The sequence below is a fragment of the Myotis davidii genome, unplaced genomic scaffold (assembly GCF_000327345.1).
Source record: "Myotis davidii unplaced genomic scaffold, ASM32734v1 scaffold49, whole genome shotgun sequence".
NCBI lineage: Eukaryota > Metazoa > Chordata > Mammalia > Chiroptera > Vespertilionidae > Myotis > Myotis davidii.
This window is the reverse complement of record NW_006300375.1, coordinates 5,081,525-5,099,943: the sequence shown is the minus strand read 5'-3', so window position 1 is coordinate 5,099,943 and position 18,419 is coordinate 5,081,525. Positions and strand designations below refer to the sequence as shown.

The window sequence follows — 18,419 nt, the reverse complement described above, 5'->3', positions numbered from 1 at the left end:
CTCAGGCTTCAGACTTTGCTAAAATCTCTTAAACAAGCAAAAGCTGGAGCCAGTGTACCCCAAATGTATCAATAAAAGGTCCAAGACCTGGCACTAGCACCAGCCTGCCTTGCTTCACCAGTTGGCCTCGCCTGGGCACTTCCAAGCCCAATACAAGTAGCAGCCACTTACAGATCTCCCTGTAGCTCCTGCCGGGTGGCCCCAGGCAGTGGCTGATTTTGCACCTCCCAGGAGGCCCCAGAGTCAGTGCACCTGGTGGACAACTTGAGACCATACCAGATTACACATACACAAACAACACACTCAAGGGCCAGATTCAGTGAGCACCAAAGCCCCACTGAAACAAGTCCTGCTCCATAGGGGTGTTTCCTGCACTGCTGTTCTTCCACTATAGGCACAGGTCCTCACAGCCAATTGGCCTGGAGGTCAATTCCTCCCAGTGATACCAACAGCAGTCAAGGCTCAACTACAACAAGACTGTGCACACACACGGGGTGCACACCTAGAGGACCCAGCTCAGGTAATTGGGGAAACTAAGCCACTGGGCTCTACAAAACACCTACTACAAAAGGCCACTCTACCAATTCCAGGAGATTTAAAAGCTCTACCTAATACATTGAAACAAACACAGGGAAACAGCCAAAATGAGGAGACAAAGAAACATGTCACAAATGAAAGGAATGGAAGCAGGCAAACTACTGGATATGGAGTTCAAAATAATGGCTATAAGGTTACTTAAGGATCTTAAGGAGAGCATCAAGGGAATTAATGAGAGCATTAAGGGATTTAGTAAGACTTTCAAAGATCTTAGGGAGAATTTCAGACATGAAAAAGGACCAGTCAGAAATTAAGCATACACTAACTGAAATAAAGAATAATGTACAGCCCTAGCTGGTTTGGTTCAGTGGATAGAGCGTTGGCCTGCAGACTGAAGGGTCCTGGGTTCAATTCTGGTCAAGGGCACATGCCCGGGTTTCGGGTTCGATCCCCTGTAGGGAGAGTGCAGGAAACAGCCGATCAATGGTTCTCTCTCATCATTAATGTTTCTCTCTCTCTCCCTCTCCCTTCCTCTCTGAAATCAATAAAAATATATTTTTTAAAAGAATAATTTACAGGGATTCAACGTTAGATGATTCTGAGAAACAAATCAATGATTTGGAATATGAGGAGGCAAAAAAGACCAATCAGAGAAGCAAAAAGCACCCTGGCCGGTTTGGCACAGTGGAAAGATAGAGCGTCGGCCTGCGGACTGAAGGGTCCCAGGTTTGATTCCGGCCAAAGGTACATACCTGGGTTGTGAGCCTGGCCTCTGATCAATGATTCTCTCTCATCATTGATGTTTCTATCTCTCTCTCCTCCCTTCCTCTCTGAAATCAATAAAAATATTTTTTTTTAAAAAAAAAGCAAAAAGAATCCAAAAATATGAAGATAGTAGTGTAAGGAACCTCTGGGACAACTTCAAGCATACTAACATTTGCATTATGGGAGGGATGTCAGAAGGAGAAGAGAAAAAGCAAGATACTGAAAACCTATTTGAAGAAATAATGACAGAAAACTTCCCCTACCTGGTGAAAGAAAGACTTACAAGTCCAGGAAACACAGAGAGTACTAAACAAGAGGAACCAAAAAAGGACCACACCAAGATACATCATAATTAAAATACCAAGGGTTAAAGACAAAGAGAGAATCTTAAAAGCAGCAAGAGAAAAGCAGTTACCTACAAGGGAAAGCCCATATGACTGTCAGCTGATTTCTCAACAGAAACTTTGCAGGCCAGAGGGAGTGGTAAGAAATACTCAAAGTGATGAATAGCAAGGACTTACAACCAAGATTACTCTACCCAGCAAAGCTATCATTTAGAATTGAAGGTCAGATAAAGAGCTTCACAAATAAGAAAAAGCTAAAGGAGTTCATCAGCACCAAACCAGTAGTACATGAAATGTTGAAGGGTATTCTTCAAGAAAAGGAAGAACAATCAGCACCAAAATATGAACAATAAAATGGCAATAAATACATGTCTATCAATAATTGAATCTAAAAATCAAAATAAACAAAGAAGAAATCTGGTAAACTGCTGGGAGCTGGTCCATCCTTGCTGTTTCAAGGGACCTGGCATATATGGCATACTGTTCTTAATATATTTGCTCACCTTCTTGGCACTATGTGTTTTAACCAAGGTCACCTCTCCGAGAAAGGTTGTTTCCCCAGGTAGAGATTTTCCCCTGAAGTTAGGGAGGGAATAAAACCCCTTCACTAAGTGCTAGGCGGGTAATTAATCTCTTTAACTACGAACAATCATGCTTAAACTACATAATCTTTACTCCCTGGAATGGAGATAAGAAATGCCCTAACCTTTGGAATAGAGATTGATAGGATTGAATCAACTGGTATAAATACAGATGTAACAAGACAACACACAGAACTTAGAACACAGAACTTAGAAGACAGAACTTAGAAGACAGAACCTACACAGAACCTAGAGACAGAAGAACTTCGCTGGAGAGAACATGGCAAAAGATCCTGGACAGAACCTGGCTACAGAACTAGGTTGGAGAACCTAGACAGAACCTGGCTACAGAACCCGGCTACAGAACCTGGCGACCGACCCTGGCTGGAGAACCTAAACCGAACCTGGCTGGAGAACCTAGTGAGAGAACATTGCTACAGAACCTGGCTGGAGAACCTCGCAAGAGAACATGGACACAGAACTTGGCTGGAGATTGTGGCTAGAGATCCTGGCAAGGCTGCTGATCAACTGAACGCTGTCTCCGTGTCATTCCTTCTTCACCGACTCCGTCCACACCTTTGGGGACCCCTGGATCCTCTGGGGTTGGACCCCAGCAATAAACAGAATACATTGATGAATAAAATAGAATGATACATGGAAACATGGAACAGGCTGACGAATTTGGGGGGATGGGGGGGGAGAGATTAACCAAGGGTGTGTGTGTGTGTGTGTGTGTGTATTAATTTTGAGAGAGAGAAAGATAGAAGCATCAATGAGAGACAAACATCAACCATTTGCCTCCTGCACACTCCCTACCTGGGATTAAGCCCACACCCTGATCAGGAATTGAACCAGTGACCTCCTGGTAATGGGTTGACACTCAACCACGAAGCGCCATGGGCCAGGCTCCTTATGTTTTAAAATTGTGTTAATAGTACATTTCACCAGCAACAAAAGAAATAACACACATAAACAAAAAATATTCATAGTACAATTTCCTGAGATGTTAACAATGCGAGGCTTTGTGGCCTGAGAGATGCTTTTTGTCATGCTGATGTATCAGCATGAAAGGCTTGTCAGGTAGAGAACCAAGAAAACCAAGACATTTTTCGGTGAACAACTTGGTCGAGAACTGAATTGTTTGAGATGGGAGACATTCGGGAACTGAAGTTTGACTGTGCTAGCATTTCAATACAAACGCTACTGGGCCAATGTTATCTGTGGAAACGTGATTGTGTTTTTATAAGCTGTGAGAATATTCCATAGTGTACATTATCATTTAATAACATGCTGCCTAAAATTGTTTTAAATAAGTTCTCAATGAACAAAACCTCATAGTCAGACTAACCTCTTCAAGCTAAGAACTATAGACTTCATCTTTGAATCCCAGGTATTGTTTTTGCTTAACACTTTTCCTCTGAAGAATATTTTAACTAGAAAGGAGCAGGAAAAGAGCAACATTGCAAAGTATCAGTTAAAAAACATCACTCTGAGTGCTGCCATTTTCATAGCATTTTTACTCATATTATCTTGACTCACCTTGATGAGAAAATCATCTATGCTATTTATTTAAAATAGTGATTATAAATTAGCAGAAGATACATTATTTACATACCATGAAATTCTGCTGTAGAGGAGACCAAGAGTACATTATGGGTACTGAGGCAACTGCATTCAGAGTCTTTAATGGGATGACTTGTGTTGGAAAATCCAAGTCACTGGTCACTGAACACTAGAACAGAAAAAATAAAATGACTCATGAGAATAAGAAAATCTGCAGCTGTAGCAATCATATTATAAAGGAATGCTACCATTTTACATAATTTTAAAAGGAAATTTTAAAATGTTTAAGTTACTGTCTTTACTTAAGACAGTAAAGTTCATAAAAACCAAGAAGGATTATCTCCTTCTCTTTTACTTAGGGTGGAGGGGAAAAAGCTTCGCCTTTTACAAATTTTTAAAGCCCTCCACCCCTTCCCATACTTACCGATCAAAAATTGTATTTATATTAGCTTTCTACTAATTGCTCAAAATTTCTTCCACACCTCAACCACATGGAATAATAATATAGATACCAAATATGCCACTGAAATCTTAATAAGAATATGGAAACTTGTTAACCGCTTATCTTTATCTTCCCTTTTTAAAAGCCCAGGTGTCATTTGCTGAATTATCAGTTGATACACAAACATTAAAGGGTACTAGATCTGCATTTCAATCACAACTAAATGGATTCATATCAACTCTTCAAAGTATAATCTCTAAACTATTAATAATAATAGCTATGTTATTAACTTTGTATGTGTTAGGCGCTATATTACACACGTCTGATCATATTTAAGTCCTCATTACAATATTGTAAGATGGGGATTGTCCTTAATCTTCATTTTACAGGTGAGAAAAGGAAGGTAAAGAAAGGATAAATAACTGGCTCAAAGTCACACAGATAGGGCTAGAATTTAAACCCAGAAAGTCTGACTCTGGAGCCCCTGCACATATTGCCATGATACCAAATATCTATAACAGTTAAGTGCCTATATTCCCTGAAATTGGTATTTCATCCAATCCATGATGACATCCATTTTAGTATCTTCTGTATCACTAAGAAAATAATGCCCCAGTTAAACTATAACATAATGCTTTCTTATCACAGCATTTCTAAAGTGCATGATGATTTCAGATGTTAAAATGTTAAAAAGTTTGCATCTTTAATTCTATGAAATGTGATAATAATCTGTGCCCAACCACAGCACTTTCCATGCTAAAAAATCTAACTCTTCTTAGAGTACCTTTCTTTACCCAATTATCAGGTCCCCAGAGCCTTCTCAAAAACACTCTGGACACACATTCATAATTGATAATCAATGGAAAATAGAGCATGCCTTAGTGGACAGAGTGTCAGCCTCGGACTGAAAGGCCCCAGGAAGAACTGTGACAGTGATTAATCCGTGAATTTGCTTTCCAAAAGGGCAAAGATAAAGATAATAATACTAGAAAGCTCATAGCTCAAATAAATAAGGTGTGAACAGTTTACTAGTACTCCAAAACCCACAATTCTTTCCCGTTCCACTCTTTAGCCTCTGATACAATTCTTCATCCATCCGTCCAATAATCCAATAGTAACAATAGTCAACATTTATTGAGCACGTACTATGTTGCAGGCACTGTGCTAAGTGCTTTATAGACATTATCTTACCCACTTTCATCTCGGCCTTTACCTTCACAACTTCACAAATGAGGACACTGAGGTTCAGAGACGTTAAATAACTGGCTTAGTCAGAAAGTCAGTAAATTACCAAACTAGGATGAAAGATTCCAGCACCCAAGAGCTTCATCACTGTTACAGCGTGCAGTGGGTGCTACACTGCCTCTCCTCCCCCAGCACCCTCCTCTTATTCCTATCACTACCAAGTCTCCCTTCCTTCCTAAGTAGGACTGCCTAAGCCAGTAACTTTGAATTTATTGTCCAATGAATTTAAGTACAGAATAATCTTTATTGCTTGCAAAACAATTACAGTTTTTTATTTTTATTCTACACTTGGCAGAGGTAATTCTGAAGATTAGCACCCTGTAAAGCCTGGCGAAGGGGGGGTGGGGTGTTAAGGGGGAGTGGTTGCCTCTCCAACTCTGACTTATTTGCCGGCTTTCACATCTAAATCCAAGGTCACACTTAAGGTTAGACAGCCGAATATTCTATTCAACTACTAAGTGGGAGTGACGTTCATTGGCTCTGCTTGATCTATTTGCTCTGGCCATGTAGAAAATGCTCTGGGTCTACTAAACGAGGTCAGCTAAGTTTTCCCATGAACAGAAAGAACTGACAAAAGCACAGAAATAAGACAGCAAAGGGTAAGTACTCAGTACTACCTCCACCCACACCTGTCATACTCCCATGAGCCATCATCTCAATACAATACAAATCATAAGAGAGTCGCCGAGCTCTCTGAGGGCAGAGCAGGGGAGGCAGAGTGTGGCTTTTCCCCTCTGTCTCACAACAATACTCAGCACAGTGTCTCAAAAAAGAGTAAGCACTCAAAAAATGTTTCTGGAATGCACTTGCTGATTCTTCCTAATGGAGATTTCAATTTCAAATTTCTCTTTAAAGATAAGAGACTATCTGTTTGAAAAACTAAAGGTCTATACCACCTCATTATCTACATAGTATCTCCAGAAACCTATCCCATTCTTTAACTATCAACCTTAACTAATATCCATATTCCTTTCATTTATGAAATAATATTCAAATGCAAAAGCATTTGTTAGTAAAAAAAACAAGTTTGGGATTTCTTATTTATTGACTTATAGGAAAATTACTCAAAAATCCCACTTACTTATCAGTAACTATTTTTCTTTGAAAATGTATCATCCTTGACAGCTATATACTTAAGCCTCCTATCACTCAGAGTTGTCAAAAGGATTTTGACCTCATGAATCTCCACAGCATTTTACCTGATCAAGAGTCATGTGTCCTAGACTCAGGAGCTCACTAGGAGACCACCTATGTCAACAAATTGAACTCTCTAATTCTAGTTCCAACTTGAGAATCACACAAGGAAGTTATCAAAAATGATTCATCAATGATAAAGAAGAAAATACATTAATTATCAAGGATGCTACATTTTCAGAGAAACACAGCTTACTGGTAAGTAACCAGGTTCCTCTGAGGATGGATAGACTTACATCAACCAGCTGGTACAATAGGCGACTGTGTGGCTGGACCACTGGGAGCTGGAGAGGGAAGTCAAGCCAAAAATAGGAGTTGTAGGAGTACACAACCAAACTGAGACTCTTGGCAGAAGGCTGGTTCCAAGTAAAAACTGTGTTATGGAAAATCGTAGAGGGAAGAGCAGGTGAATGGCCTGCAGGGAAGGGAAAGAAATTAACACACCCTACTATTGTGCCAAGCACTGTGCTAGAGACTTTACCAAAGTTAACTTCTTTAAAACTCACCACTACCCTATGAGGTAGATGACTCCCCATCTTACAGTGAAACATCCTAAAGCACAATGGCCATAGCCATCCAGTCTCTGAACAATCTTTAACATCAGAAGGGTTAAGTTCGACTTCCGTGTAGTAGAGGAAGAAATACAGTCAGTTAGCCAAGTTAAAAATATTCTTGGATACTAGTTGGTCCATTTGATTCACACCAGATATACAATAAACTGTTGATATTGTCTAATATCTTTTAGCTTTTCCAAGTAAAACAATAAGGAATCACCTCACATCTAAGGTGCAGGAAAGAACAGGTCAGGAGGAAGCATCAGCTGCCATCCAACTCTAGAGAAAAGCTGAGCATGATTTCTGAAAGCTCCCATTTTCTTCACGATCAGAATGAAGATAACACACCCACATTTTAAATTCGCCAGCCCTTGTAATGAAATGCTAGTGTATGGAACTTAATTTCAGACTGCTTTACGTGAAAGAAGTGCTGAAGGAAAAACTATAATGAGGTAAATATCAAGTTCGGATAAAGTTAAGAGAGGCTCGATAGTAAGTGATTCATAACCAGGTTAGGAGGGTGATGAGGAGAAGATGAATCATGGAGATGACTGGCTCCAGCAGGAGGTTGTCAGAAATAAAAATTCAAAGAAAAAATCCTGATCAACACAGATGCGTTTAATACAAACAACTAATTAAAAGCTGTTGGAGCTAAGGAATTAAGGAGTGGTTCACTCCAGCGTGTAAATTATTTCTATTTTGTTATTAAATATTTATGTTGCAGAGCCATCTGGCTGGGGAGACAACCTCTACCCTGCAGCATTAAGACTCTTGCCCCCAAGGTCACATAAGCATGATAGATGTCCTATTAAGTGTTAGTTCTTACACTTCTGGGGGGTGAGAGGGGAAGCCATATGTAGCATTTAACATAGAACACATAACATTTGGAATACAAACTCAGGAAGTTTAGACACTTAAAGCTCTTTTCTGCATCCTAACTTCAGATACCTGATCCTCAATGAAAGAGATCATAAATATATACACCTAGTGAATATATTAACTGTTAAACCCAATGGAATCTGGGTCTGAAGGGGGCTATTGGGGTATATCACCTCCTCATAATCTGCAGTTTTGTTAAAATACTGGAGATCAGAAACAGAACGTCACAGGACATAAGTTGATAAAACTACAAAAAACTCAACAAAAAACATGAAGCAAGTAACAGAGCCATGTTTATCCATTTCATGCAAACTCAAGTACCTAACCCAATAACAGTCCTGTGAGTGGAAAATAAGACCATTCCCTCATGGAAAAACAAACAAACAAGAAACCCACAAAAACTAAGAAACAGTACAAAGAGTATTATATAAGTCCTTGGTTTTCATAAGCTGTGGCAACACAATCCCTGTGAAGTCTTGCTTCCATGAGTGAGCATGGGGTTGAACACTATAGAGCAGTAGAGGCCCCAATTAAAGAGAAGCAAGATTGTCAGCCAGCCGGAATCCCATGGGAAAAAGCACCAGTCCTTACTCAAGTGGTACACTTGCTCAGGTGACCACCAATCAGGATGCAATTTGTAAAACAGATTTATAACTGCTTTATAATCATTCACTGGTTATTCATTAGTGTTGAAACAACTATAAAACTAAATAGAAAAAAATTTTAAGTCAAATCCCCACTCACTATGCCAAAGGAAATTCCTGATGGGTTAAATGATAATAAAATATAAAAATGAAAACAAAAGTAAAAATAAAGATAGACAGATAATTTATAATTTTGAAGTGGAAAAAGACTTTCTAAGCCTTTAAGAAAGAAAGAAATCAAAAGAAGAAATTCTAATTTAACTACATAAACATTTAAAACTTCTGCATAACCAAATTATACTACCAGAGATAACATCAAAACATGGGAAGGGGAGGGCCTACAAAACAAATGATTAAACACTATTACGTATTTATAATATACAAGAAGTCCTTAAAATCTTAAGGAAAAAATCCAACCTAATTTTAAAAGCTCCAAGACCATAATAGGCCTATTCATAAAAGAAACATAAACAACAGACACTCAACCACACTAAAGAATCAAATTAAGGCAAAGAAACAAACTGTAATAACTTTTTAGCTATCACACTGACAAAGATTTAAAAGATGATAACATATGATGTTGGGAACATAAACAGTTCCATAAATGGCTGGTAAGAATGTAAAGGTGAAACCTTTGGAGGGCAATTTGGTAATCTCTATTAAAATTTTAAATATGCATATTCTCTTGACCTCCTTATTCTATTTCTAGGAATTTTTCCTACAAAATTAATCAAAAGATCTAAAAATGCATATGAAAGATATTCACTGAAACACTACAAAAATAAAATATAAAAACTAAATGCCCATCAATTAAGAATAGGGCAATTAATTATGGTTTATCCATAGTATCCAACACTAGGCATCTTAAAGAGACTGAAGACTGGACAGGGGCTGTAAAGTGATGGCCCCAAATGACAGGCACATTTTATCTGTGAGTAACTTCTCAAAATAAAATATGTATTATCATTATTACTAACATGTTATCAGATACAAAAGAACTCTCAAAGAACCTAAGTCACAGGGATTGGACTACAGGGACTTTGCCTTATTTGACATATTTCTGTGTTATCTGAATTTTTACAATTATCATTTTGCAATGACCTTTTAATTGGAAAGATGAAAAACAAGAATTTAATTGACCCAACAGATAGTCACATTAGCTGGTATAAAACTGCCACATCAGTTACCAAGGTAGTTCATGAAATCTGCCAAATCTCCCAAAATGGTACAAGTGATATTCTTTTATAAAATCTAGTAAGAGAAAACAATTCTAAGCAGTGAATTTACTACATTACCAAGCTAAATTGTGACAGATTTCTAGGTCTAATAAAAGTTTCTTATTTCTTCAGAGCAATAAGTATTTTTTAACACTACAGACTAAACAAGCATTTCTTTTGGTTTTGGCTTGCTCTGTTTGCCTTTAAAATACCTGACAAGCCCTAACCAGTTTGGCTCAGTGGATAGAGCATCAGCCTACGGACTGAAGGGTCCCTGGTTCGATTCCAGTCAAGGGCACATGCCTGGGTTGTGGGCTCAATCCCCAGTGAGGGGTGTGCAGGAGGCAGCTGATCAATGATTCTCTCATCATTGATGTTTCCATCTCTCTCTCCCTCTCCCTTCCTCTCTAAAATCAATAAAAATATAATTTTTTTAAAATGCCTAACAAAATTTCGTTTTGGAAAAAGACAATCTTTGTAACAGTAAATTTACCAGTAATTTTTAATCACAAATAATATATATCCAGATTCTAGGAGAAAAACAACAAATTAAGTGCAATTTATGCTTGTGTATTAGTTGCACAAAATAAACTAGACATTTTTAAGAGTCCACTCTTTAAACTTAAGATATCTAATCTTAAATTTAAAATATAAACTCAAACATTATAAATGACCTTTCTTTTTTGTTAAAAGACCCTTTGGAAAGCGTAAAATGCTTTTAATAGATTAGTTTCCTTTCAAAAGAAAAGGAACACCTCCTTTATGGTCATTTAAGAATGCTCCATCTATTTCAGCCACAAGAAAGCCAGAAAGTAAGGGAAGGCTGCATGATTCTAAAACAGGGGTGGGCAAACTTTTTGACTCGAGGGCCACAATGGGTTCTTAAACTGGACCAGGGGGCTGGAACAAAAGCATGGATGGAGTGTTTGTGTGAACTAATATAAATTCAAAGTAAACATCATTACATAAAAGGGTACGGTCTTTTGTTTTTTAGTTTTATTTATTTCAAACGGGCCAGATCCAGCCCACGGGCCGTAGTTTGCCCACGGCTGTTCTAAAAGCTACATGGAACGATCAGCAGAGTTAACAAGAAAATTCTCCAAGTAAATACCAACAAGTGGTTAAGAGAAGCAAACAGTAACAGAAAGCAACCTAGAAACCAGTTCCTTCAGAAACCAGGAAAGGACAGCTATGTTCCGACTGAAAGTCAAAGCAGACACTTGGGAGAGCCATCCGTTTATTTCTAAGACATAAGAAAAGTGACCTCGCTCCTTCCCATATCTGCTGAAAGGACTCAGGAGACTCTAGACCAGTGGTTCTCAACCTTGGCTGCACATTAGAATCACCTGGGAATCTTTTTAAAATCCTGATTTCTGGGCCTCATCCTCCGGAAATCCTGTTTCTTTGTTACTAATGTTGTGGCCCCACCCCATAACAAAGAAACAGAATTTCAGGAGGATGAGGCCCAGAAATCAGGATTTTAAAAAGATTCCCAGGTGATTTTAATGTGCAGCCAAGGTTGAGAACCATTGCTCTAGACTTATTGGTCCCATAATCCTGCAATTTACAAAGGAAAGAAAGCATGTTAGTGTGTTGAAAGTTAACACTGTATTTAAGTAAGACTATATTTAAGTATTATACATTGGATACACTAACATTATTTTTTCTTTGTAAACAGCAACTAAATTTATTTACAATTAACCTAGGATAGTGCATTACCAAGTTAATAAATAATGCCATCAGCCCTGACCAGCACTAAAGTGTTTCAGGTTCGCCCTAACCGGTCTGGCTCAGTGGATAGAGCATAGGCCTGTGGACTGAAGGGTCCCAGGTTCGATTCCGGCCAAGGGCATGTAGCTTGGTTGTGGGCACATCCTCAGTAGGAGGTATGCAGGAGGCAGCTGATCGATGTTTCTCTCTCATCGATGTTTCTAACTCTCTATCCCTCTCCTTGCCTCTCTGTGAAAAATCAATAAAAACATATTTTAAAAAATAAAGCGTTCAGGTTCGATACCCAGGCAAGGACACATACCTGGGTTCCAGGTTCGATCCCTGGCCCTGGTGGGGGCTATGCAGGAGACAGCTGATCATTGTGTCTCACATTGATGTTTCTCTGTCTCTCTCCCCACCATCCCTCCCTTCCATCCTCTCTTAAAAAATAAAAGGAAAATATCCTTGCGTGAGGATTAACAGCAACAACACCAAAAAAACAACACACAAACATTTTTCTTTTTCTTCAACAAAATTAAGTCCAAATTGCAAACATGAAAGAACTTACACTTTCTATGCTATTTTGATAGAAGTCTCTCAAAAATTTTTTTTTACAAAAATCAATAATAGGTGATGAACTTAAAATAATTTCTGCCCAGCCAGTATTGCTCAGTGGTTCAGCATCAACCTATGAACCAGGAGATCACAGTTCCTTTCCTGGTCAGGGCACATGCCTAGTTTTCAGACTAGATTCCCAGTGGGGAGCATGCAGGAGGCAGCCAATCAATGATTCTTTCTCATTATTGATGTTTCTATCTCTCTCTCCCCTCCCTTCTTCTCTGAAATCAATAAAAATATATTTTGTAAGTCATTTCAGATATCACTAGGAAGAGCAAACCTGTATGTATTGAAAAGTAAAGACATTTTATTCTTCACGAATATGTGGACTAGGAAGTCTTTCTGATGCTTCTTGTATAGCAAGCATTTTGAAGAAGCCCTATGTTTCAACATCCATAAAAAATTCTCACTCTTCTCATTAGTAAACAAGACACAGAATTCTCCTAGAATATATAGAAATGCATATTGGCAGAATTTTTAAAATTACAAAACCAATCAAACCATTAGCCCAGAAGATAGACATCATTTGAGCAAGCATCTTTCAGTCATAATCTGTATAGGTAATTAAAGCTTGATATAAAGAATCAATGAAGGATAAAGTGCCTTGTGGGTTATTTTTAAGCAAAAAATGGACAAAAAGAAATGCCCTAGTAAGAACTACAAGAGTAATTCTTAAGCCAGCTTCTTCATGAAAACTGAAAAAACAGACACACTGAAGAATATAACTACCATAATACAGACTTCAGGAGACAAAGGAGGAAAGTCACCTGGAAACGACATTCGATGAACAGCCACAGCCACACATTATGGCACTAAAGCATACATCCCTTGGCTTGTAGATAATGACATTTTTAAGGCCCTTAAAAAGATCATCCAAAGAACAAAGGAAATAAGTATAAAATACTTATTATAGTCTGTCTTCAAGGAGTCAAAATATTTTTTAAAAGAAATACAAAAATAGACACATATCCTATATTAAATTCTACAGGTAACACAACTTAAGGTTCTGTAATCTCAACGCCAAAAAACAGGTACCAAAAAGTATCTTAAAAGCACATCAAGAAAACAATATACTGCGGATGGGTCTCCAGGTTCAACTGCAGAGTTCCCTGATCTGAAGTAAGCATCTATAGCAGTCACTTCATTAGATCAGAAAGTAAACTTGCCAGACATTCTTTACTACAATAGCCTCGATAAAATCAGTCACTTTACTAGTAAAACTGAGAGTAACCACCAGTACAAAGAGAAGAAAGAAGACACATAAAAAACTGAAAATTGCCATTGGATCATCATCATGCTGCAAAGACTTTAAACTGAAGACAGGATTACCAAGGATCAGCTTTATAAAGATGAGCAGTTCATTAAAACAATGTTACAGCACTTTCAAACGGTAAAAGCCACAGACCTAGGTGTTTGGATCAACACTGCAGTCCAAAACCCCACCAAGCCTACTACTAAGAAAGTCCGCAAAACAGGCTAAATCTTTTTTAACCTGTTCTAACCTACTTCAGACTCCAACTTTCAGAGCATATAAAAGAAATCATTATGTAGCTGGAAAGGCTCAAACTTAAAAAAAAGATAATGGTTATATTCTCATCTGAAAAGGTGACTAAATTCTTTCCAGCCCTTAAGATTTTATTTATTGTGATAACACCAAAAAGCTTATCACAAACTATATAAACGTTCAGTTTCCAAAAGTCAGGGGTGATGGTTTGAAAGTGGGTAAGGATGGGGGAAGTAAAAGATACACCATTTGAAGCAGATCAGTTATCAAGAGCAGCTAGAACACCAGTGCCTGGCCAGGCCAGAGTTCCATGCAACAGAAATTGAATTCCTGAGGCTGGGATTACTTCCCTCCTTTTCCCTTCCTATTCTGTGGAAATTGTATTTCTCAACGGGCATGGGGTACTAAGTTTAGAAAACAATTTTTTTAAATGCTAGTTTCTTCTCACAATTTCTCACATAAACTCACAACATCTTTACATGCAATGTTGTTTATCTCCATTTGATAAACTTAAAAGAAATTTTCAATTAGTAAATATTCACTTAAATATATTGTATTTGCAAGCTTAACACCAAAAATTATATTATAAGCAACTGAAATTATACATAATGAACTTTACTAATTTTTAAAAATGTTTTTATTGATTTTTAGAGAGAAGTGAGAAGAATTGAGAGATAGAAGCACAGATGAGAGAAACATCATGGATTGGCTGCCTCCTACACACCCCCCTACTGGGGATCAAACCCAGAATCTGGGCATGTATACTGACTGGGAATTGAACCCTGACCTCCTGGTTCACAGGTAGATGCTCAACCACTGAACCACACCGGCCAGATTTTATCAATTTTTTAATGCGTCTGAGCAAAGTGTACTCTCCTGGGGCCACATCAGATCATTAGAGCAAGCAAACTGACTTAGCTCTTCTAAGGCTCAGTTTCCTCAACTGGGGAAGAAGGCATAATACAACCATCATAAAGATTAAATGAAATAACATGTGCACAGTACCTTGTATAGTACCAGAGATCATTATTGCTGATAACTTTTATTGTTAATGTTAATTGGGCTTTTGATAGCATTTTGAGATTTGTAATGGGTGGCAAAAAAAAGTATTGCATGTGTTTCTACTTTATTTCTCCAAATTTATAAGATTTATTATTCTTTCAGGGAAGAAAAAAAAATTAGGAAAACTTCACCTCAAACTTCCAAAAGGTCACCAGATCAAACCTTTACAAGAATTACTTAGAAATCCCTTACGAACGGTCTGACTGGCACAGAAAAAAATCCCTCTTACCCTTCATACATTAATAAGTCATCACCTCCAACATGTATAGGCCCTGACCTGTCCCAGATGGTGAGAGGGTTAGTAGCATATCATACATATTCAGACAACTGCAGGTCAGAGCTTTAAAGAGTAGCCACCTGACAAAATGCATAAATGGCTAAGAAACATCCCAAGTCAGGTGTCACCACTGAGATTACCACACCATCAGAGGTCATGTCTATAGCACACTGGGCTGCTGTGACAGTGCTGACAAGTCTTCGAAGCCAGTGTGTCAGGTTCACAGATCTCATACAATAGCAAAGTAGTACTTGATTATCACAATATTATATTTAAGATGTGCAGGAGGCAGCTGATCGATGTTTCTCTCCCATCGATGTTTCTAACTCTCTATCTCTCTCCCTTCCTCTCTGTAAAAAAATCAATAAAATATATTTTAAAAAATAAATAAATAAATAAAATGGCTACTCATTGCCCTAGCTGATATGGTTCAGTTGGTTAAAGCTCATCCCATGCACTAAGTCACTGGTTCAATTACCAGTCAGGGAACATGCCCAGACTGCGGGCTTGATTCCCAGTAGGGGGCATGCAGGAGGCAGCTGATCAATGTTTCTCTCTCTTTCTCCCTTCCTCTCTCTAAAATCAATTTTAAAATATGTTAAAAATGGCTACTCATTGAAATATACTTTAGAAAAAATTCCATTGTTTAGATCAGCGACTTTCAACCTTTTTCATCTCACGGCACACATAAACTAATTACTAAAATCCATCTCACACCAAGAAATACATTTTTGCCAATCTGGGGGGTGGGGGGGAGTATACTTCTGATTCATTCACACCAGACAGCTATTGTTAACTGTTGTCATTTTTTTATATGATAATCTAAGGGAAAAGAGGACAGTGCCTCTGACTGTTCAGGTATTGCATGTCTTAAAAATTCTTGTTGCACACTGAAAACCACTGTTAGATAGATGCTCAGGTAAACAATCATCTACTACGTGGGGTAATCTAAATTCCAAATCACTTTCTTCCCTCTTTCTGCTTGAGGTCCGTTCAGATAGCATCCCATATTCTATGAGTCTTCCTATATAAAACAGGTTCTTAAACAGAAATGCTTTAACAAAAACCCAACTGATTGGTTCTATACTGTTTAAGCTTCCACATTTTCTTTCATCTTATTGCCGCTTGTTTTCCTGTGTTACTGAATCATAAAATCTACCACAGATTTATTACCTTCCTTTAAAAATAGGATTTCTTGGAGTAATTAACATCTCCATCATTCAGAAATGCTATCTATAGAAAGTGAAATTCCAAGTTCTCACACTGAATTTAAAATTCTTTTAAAAAGAGCCTTAGAATTTAAACAAAAATGCAAAAAAAACTTTTAGTCTATGAATATGAACGAAAAGGAGACATTTCTTACAGCATGGCTAATTCATATTAATGAGGGGGAAAAAGACAACTGAGTCAGAAAGCCTAGCTCTAAAAAGTGATCTGATAAGGACATTAAAGAGTATTTAAAAGATTTTTTAATCAATAGTTTTATAAAAATCTATAAATCTCGGTAATAACAGTGAAAGCATGTCAAGCACTAGAGTTCTGTTACAGATATTAGTGTTACTTAAGGCAGCCATTAACAGTTACATATGAAAAAGAAATGGCAATAAAAAGACAGACATTCTGAAGTCAGTGACTTCCTCTCAATAACCAACCAATGTTCCAACAGCAAAACCAGAATGCACTGAAATTACTGCAGCGCGTGAGTTAACCAACCTCCCTGGTCCCGCGCAATGAGCTCACAGAAGTCAGGATGTGAACAGGCTGTATCCTTCGCTGTTTCCATTCTTGGTTTAGGATTTCCGTTCTTTCCAAAATTTTCTGACGATTGGAACTAAACATACTCTTTAAAAAAATGAAAGGAGAAAAAAAATGTTCATTGTTAGGACATCTGTAGTATCTCTATTATGAGTTAAAATCTAGTGATTTCTCAAAAATATCAGAAACATTCTCTCTAATGCACATAGATTTTACAATAAGATGTGGTTCCCCAAATTTAAATAATACAGAAAGACCACAGCTACTATTTTATTATGAATGGGAGGGGAACAGGAAATTATTTCCATCCTTTGTTAACTTTGTATTAAAAAACAACAACACAATGACTTTAGAAACATAAAACCATGAAACCCTGTATATTTGGGTCCCAAGTCTACAGGTGCAATGGAAAGGTATAAAAAAAGATAGTAAATTCCAAGTAGGCTGAAAATCTTTCCGTTATCACTATTATGTGTGGTACAATTTTTATGTTAAGACAGACCGAGGACCTGAACTTCCAAGTCTTCATTTATCTAATGTAAATATAGCCTGGGCTGAAAATGAACCTTTTCAAATTAAAACTTAGCTTTTTTTCTCCCTAAAGATAACTTCAATTATACATGCATTTTCAAAAAAGACAAAGGGATACCTTCACTTCATCGGCTCGCCTGAACCTCTTGAGCTGTCGCAGTCGCATGTACTCTGATTTCACACGCTTCCGCCAACAAACTGGTCCCTTCTCAGACTTCTTCCCAGTCTGGCCCATGATTATTCTAAAAGCAATGGTTTCATATTAAAATCACTAATCTAACCAGCCTGAATACAATCACTTGTGTTTAAATCCCCAGCAAACTAACAATAAACAAAAGAAATAATACATAATTGCACTGTTGACATTTGCAGAAGGGTGCTCATTTGATCTGTATGGTTAAATCATTAAAACATTTCATTCAAAGTACTATAAAGTTTTACTTAATAAAACTTTTAAAAGATATTTTTACAAACACCTAGAGAGCTGCCATCTTATAGAAATGTGATCCCTTACCAAGAGCTAAGTTTACTATATATCGAACTAGTTTTCTGTTTGTTTGTTTTTAAATATTTTTATTTCAGAGAGTAAAGAAGAGGGGGAGAGAGAAACATCAATGAGAAAGATTCATCATAGGTTGCCTCATGCACACCTCCCAATGGGGTTCAAGTCAGCAACCTAGGCATGTGCCCTGACTGGGAATCAAACCATGATCTCCTGGTTCACAGGTTGATGCTCAACCACTGAACCACACTGGCCAGACCAAACTAGTTTTTAATCTACGAGATCCACGCAGTAGAGCAAAAAAAAAAAAGAAGAAAAAGAAGAAGAATGTACCCTGAGTTTTCATCAGTACATTACTAGCAAAAATTAAATGAAAATGACAAATCTGAAAAAGGAAAATTTACATACAACAGTAAAAGTAAAAACAGTACAATACACAATAAATGTACAAATTAAAGTATTCCCCTACACACTTTTACATCAGGCCCACCTTAA

General features: G+C 37.6%; 1 protein-coding gene across 14 annotated transcripts in view; it reads right to left on the bottom strand.

The window, feature by feature from the left end:
• The window catches only part of EZH2 (enhancer of zeste 2 polycomb repressive complex 2 subunit), a 39,624-nt gene extending 21,929 nt beyond the window's left edge, over positions 1 to 17,695 (bottom strand). For 4 of the 14 annotated variants that reach the window (XM_006777157.2, XM_006777158.2, XM_006777160.2 and 1 more), the window contains exons 1-4: positions 17,541 to 17,630; positions 16,850 to 16,978; positions 6,908 to 7,086; positions 3,843 to 3,959 (exon numbers count right to left, since the gene is read on the bottom strand). In XM_006777157.2, coding sequence (XP_006777220.1) covers positions 3,843 to 3,959; positions 6,908 to 7,086; positions 16,850 to 16,919 — 366 coding nt within the window. In that variant the 5' untranslated portion in view covers positions 16,920 to 16,978; positions 17,541 to 17,630. Of the gene's footprint in view, positions 1 to 3,575; positions 3,661 to 3,842; positions 3,960 to 6,907; positions 7,087 to 16,849; positions 16,979 to 17,540 lie in introns of those variants that run through there. The other 10 variants (XM_006777162.2, XM_006777167.2, XM_006777165.2 and 7 more) reach the window with 6 other exon arrangements.
• Between the last annotated feature and the right edge of the window lie 724 nt (positions 17,696 to 18,419).